Genomic DNA, 5,275 nt, shown 5'->3' with positions numbered 1-5,275 from the left:
AAGGCTGAAATGTTGGCTCTTTAATAGTAGAAAGGGGGCACAACCTTTTCCATATATCCAGTCATTTATCCTTTTTCTTCATGGAACCAATTTCCAGTTTCTAATGTTTGCTGCTTCACCTTGTTTGGAAGCATAGTCAATAAGACATGTCTTTAACTTTTCTGCAAAAAAAAATTGCAACAGTTTTGTTTAAACTCAATAGAATTAAGCCAGTTTTCTTAAGTTTCATTTGGATTTCTGCTGGACAGGCTGAAGCTTATTGCATGTAAAATAAACTCTTTGCAGCTACAAAGCTAAATTTTCAACTAGTTACAACTAATTAACTTGAGCTTCTAATATTGAAACAAGACAGTAAAGGTTAACTACTGTTGGATCTGCAGAAAAGAATGTACATTTTTTAAGACAAACCTGCATTCAAAGGTTAGAAAATTTCCATCTGCTCTAGTTCGCAAAAACAAAACCAAAATTAATTTACTTTTCCCTTAAAATAAGAATGTTGGCTATCTCTTGTCTGCAGTTTTTTTTAAAATGTTTAACAAATCCGCATCTGAAAGGTTGTTAGACTGACGCATTCTGACCATTTTATCTGACTGTTCTCCTTCAGTAGGATGTGTGTCTGCATAACTCAATGGCTGGCTCCATCTACTGGGGACTCCTAGCAGGGATATTGAAAATACATGAGACCTGCAAAAGGAAGGTGTACCACAGCCTGTGGATTCTTTTTATCCTCTTTTCACAAAACTAGAGCAGTCTAAGCAAACATTTCATTCCTTGGTGTATCCCTGCCCTGAAACCTTCCTCCATTTTCCAAATACACTCAACTATTTGTATGGTGTTCGCCTGCAGACCATGGAGAACTGATAAGATAGGATTGTGAATGTATTGGACACCTGTTGTATCCACTAGATAACTATCTCTGCTTGCTTATGTGGTCTATCATACTTATTGCACCTGAGTGGATATGCATACACAGAATGGGTGTGGCTAAATTTCACAGAACACCTCTGCTGGCATGGATTTGATGCTGGCATTCTAACACTGGCAAATGTGTTTTCATGCTGATACTAGTTCGTAACTTTCTGGAAATCCGGGACACTTACCAATAGTTACCATTCTTTGGCCATATGTAATAATCTTTAATTCAATCATGAGTTATTTTACTTTGAAATGTATACAAAGTTTGAGGCATCCAAATTACTGACACAAATGAGTTTTAATGATTGCAAAGTGAAAACTGCAAGTTTCAAGTTGTATTTGTCCTCTTTCTACAAGACTACAGTAATTTGGTTTCGACAATTGGAAATAAAAAGTCAACTACTCTTTTGCTTTTAGGACCTGAATATTGTGCTCAGTTTATATTTTGCACTGTGTTCAGTTAACTGAATGTTTAGCTATTACAGAACTAATCTTTTGAAGTTTTTTGCATGTGAATTATCAGTTTGCTTCAAGGAATATAGATGCTAGTGAATTGGTGGTAGCTTGCCACATTTAGAAAGGTGTTTCTCTCATTTGTGCAGTGATTAGTTTGAATTCCTCCTGTGGCAGGAATGTTTATGCATGTGGAGAGAGATAATGTCAAGGCACTGAATTATTTTTCTGTTTTTGAAACCTGTGTCAACATCAGTTACACCCTAACCAAATGCATAAAAAACTAGGTTCAGATTAAAAGATACTACCAGGAAAGGCCAGAAGAATTGAATTGGAGTATGTAGCTTCAACTGAAGCTACAAACAGCCATAAGTAAACTTTGGACTGTCATATTTCTGTGATTGTGTAACTTCTAACCCTTTCCTGCAACTCATCAAAACAAGCTGTATTTTACGAGAGACAACTGTGTGAGCTGGAGGAACACAGCAGGTCACACAGCATCAGAGGAGTAGGGAAGTTGATGTTTCCGGGATCCTGACCTGAAATGTCAACTTTCCTGCTCCTCTGATGCTGTCTGACCTGCTGTGTTCCTCCAGCTCCGCACTTTGTTGTCTCTGACTCCAGCATCTGCAGTTCTTGCTATCTCTGTATTTTACTAGAGTTTTATTTCAATTCCCACAAACTTAGTACTTCAATGAAGTTTGTTTCTTCAGAATTATGGATAGCTTTGTATATTGAATTAATAATGTGACACAACCATCTCAATAACATTAGAGTAGAAGCTTTCATCTTTTTTTAAATCCCCAAACCCACATCCATTAAATTCTGGACTGCATTTGACCAAAGATCTCATGTGAAAGATGTTTAAGTAACTTCCATTAAATTTATTTACATTTTCTATTTTAGCCTTTTAACAGACTAATTTTTTTGTTGTAAGTATTAACCGTTTAGTCAGACTATTGAAGTCAAAAGAGTAGTATGGTGCTTAGTTTTTGAATCATTTATATAGTATAATTCGGCCCAATTTTCCAGATTGAAAATTGTGCTGCAAAGTAATTATTCATCTACCAGTTTTAAACTTGTGTCGAAGATAAAAGTCATTTGTAATTTTTAATTTGCTGTACCAAACTTTATGCTATAGAGATACGGCAGCTGGTATTTTTTCATTGTTAATAATTGTTCAGACACAGTCTGGTTTATCATCAAAGTCTGAAGGCTTGACTTTTGCCTTCATATCTAAAGTAAGCTTTGCAAGTACTACAAGTGCATTATTCTGATTCCTGTAATTGTGTAACTTACTGTTAACATGGTTTTTTTTCTTTTCATACAGTTAAATTGCATTCATTAGCTGCCTGTCATCTCAGCCCTCTCCCCGCAGTCCAAGACACGTGTTTGCATAATAAATCTCTATCTACTGACCAAATAAATCTTGAAACTGGCTGGCAAAAATCATGCAGGATGAAATAAACTATATATAGGGATTAACTATTGTATTTCACCATTGAGTTTTTGCAGTCTTTATCTGTGGTACTTAATTTCTGTTTAGATGATCACATATATTTATCCCATTGTCAATAACTGCCCTGAAGCACCCAAATCCTTGGTTATGTTTTGGTGCTATAATTTAATGAGTTGATTTTGAAACCTTAACTTTTAGAACTGTTTCTTCAAACAATGGCAGCAATTTGACATTTGATGTTCTAGGTGAAAGCCTTTTGAAAAAGTTAATGTTTCAGACAGAACTATGTCTGAATAAGGTAGTGTCAGCATGATCACCATTGATGCTGACAACAAAATCATTCTGCCTTGTTTTCTTTGGATTAAGTAACACAGGAAATCCAGAAACTGTCTTGTCAAAGTTCTCCATGGCAATTTTGTAGTATCCTTTGGAAGTGCAGCTTATCACAGAGGCGAACTGTTGATTGAATTTGATTTCCTCTGGGATATATGAGGTTCTCTTTTGGTAAGTCTCACCTGTGCCTTCCTGTTCCGCTGACAAAATAATTACTATCTCATAGTAGGCTGGCATCTCTCCTTGTATCAGTGGATAAAGCGGGCTATTTTGATTGATAGTGTGGCAGAACGTGAGTGGGAAAGCAAGGTATGGGCATTCGTTAGAGTTCATGTTGTCAATGTGGAAGTCCAGGGTTGTCTGGTGAAGATGTTGGTCTTTGTATTCTTGGTATAAAATAGCAGTTACTTTAACATGTGTTAATGGATTTTGCCTTACATTGGCTACTCTAAACATCAGGCAAAGCTCCCCTTCATGGTGTCCAACAGTAGCAAAGTAACTGAATTTAATTGCAGTTGCTCTTAGTTTTGGCCTGGAAATCTTTGCAACAAAGGCACCTGTAAAAATGAACTGTTGTAAGTAAAGCTTTGGGTGGTGAAAAATCATTTTCAGCACTAAACATTTCTATATTATTAATTGTAGAAGGTTTGAAACATAATGACCTCCATCCTTCTACAAGCATTCCAATGTATAACAGTCTTGAAATAAATTGAACATGCAGCCAATCATTGACTCTCATATTATTTCAGATGTATAAGACAACACTGAAAAGGACTGTATTTTTCATTGCTTAAAGATGCAAAATTTTAAGTTCTTAAATGTTCTTATTGCGATTTCACAAATTTTTAAGCTGGTTCGATAGCTGCAGAAATTGAGTTATTCGGACTGTTTCAGAGCCTAGCAGTATTTATCATGAATTCTATTAAAGAAGAATTACCTGTAATTAAAGCTTCCACCATAAGTCCCAGTAACATTTGGACAGCAAGGAGCACAATGGCTGCAGGACAGTCACCATCAGGGTACATGGTTCCGTAACCAATCGTGAGCTGAGTTTCCAGTGAGAATGAGAAGGCTGCTGTAAAGCTGTCGATATATTTCACACAGATGGTGTGGTTTCCTGGAGGGTTGTTATGATCTGGCAAATCTAAATCCCCGTTTGTGTATGCCAATAAATACCAAAAGCAGGCAAAAAAGAGCCAATGAGTAATAAAAGCTCCTGAGAAAGTCAGTAACATCCAACGCCATTTCATTTCCATTAAAATTGGCCAGATATCTTTTAGGTAGATAATGCTTTTTCTACTGAGGGTCTCTGTCTTTAGATTGCTGTGCCCATCCTTAGAGACAATCCTTTTGTACCAGGAGGCCACTAGTGGTGCTGTGTCTTTTTTGTCATTATCGTTGAAAGCCATGTGTCTTATTTTCCTTTACTGGTTTAGCTGTAGAACATATTGTCAAAATGTTAATGTTTGCAGCCAGGTTTAATTGTCTTCCCATTATCTATATTTATCTTTTTTAGCAATTACTCATGTATTGTGGATTTGCAAGATTACTTATTTATCTATTAACTGATTAAGTAACCTTTCACCATATTTGCGCAAATGATTCCATCCGAAAAGGTAGAGCTCGTGTACTCTTCCAGTTTATATTGATTTGGTTGTTTCAGTAAGGTATGGACTTGCAACTTCGCGAAATTCTCATTCTTTACAAAAAAATGCATGTTTGAGAATGGAAGCTAATTTATGAGAGCACTTAACTTTCTACAATGCAATGTTGTTGTAGTTGGGAGACATTGCATTTGGCGTATGTTCAGATTAAGTCTAATTTTTCCATTTTTCTGACCATTGTATGTATCAGTTTTGCATTAAATCTGGCTTTTCAGAGAGCACATTAGAAGTATGACAGTAATTCATTATCAGATATAGATAGTATATCAAGATTTAAACGAAATTCCACAAATTAAAACATTTTGAACAGCCAGTTTGCAGATTTCTTCCTTCAATTCAACTGGTAAGGATCTGATTTAAAAAAAAATATTCATGGAAGTTTTTTTAATTCTGTGTAAATGTAGTAAGCGTGTTCAGTTAACAAACTATTGATTTTATAGTCATTGCTTCC

At 35.7% G+C, this 5,275-nt stretch overlaps 1 protein-coding gene across 1 annotated transcript; it reads right to left on the bottom strand.

Moving 5' to 3' along the window:
• Window positions 1–3,100: 3,100 nt before the first annotated feature.
• Window positions 3,101–4,569, bottom strand: kcnj13 (potassium inwardly rectifying channel subfamily J member 13). The gene is made up of 2 exons (XM_020537357.2): window positions 4,098–4,569; window positions 3,101–3,717 (listed from the first exon to the last, which is right to left on the bottom strand). The coding sequence occupies exons 1-2, from the start codon at window positions 4,567–4,569 to the stop codon at window positions 3,101–3,103; spliced, it is 1,089 nt and encodes a 362-aa protein (XP_020392946.1).
• Between the last annotated feature and the right edge of the window lie 706 nt (window positions 4,570–5,275).

The sequence above is a fragment of the Rhincodon typus genome, unplaced genomic scaffold (genome assembly GCF_021869965.1).
Source record: "Rhincodon typus isolate 14 unplaced genomic scaffold, sRhiTyp1.1 hic_rhity00001139, whole genome shotgun sequence".
Classification (NCBI taxonomy): domain Eukaryota; kingdom Metazoa; phylum Chordata; class Chondrichthyes; order Orectolobiformes; family Rhincodontidae; genus Rhincodon; species Rhincodon typus.
Note: the sequence above shows the minus strand (reverse complement) of the source record. Positions and strands in the feature narration are given on the sequence as shown.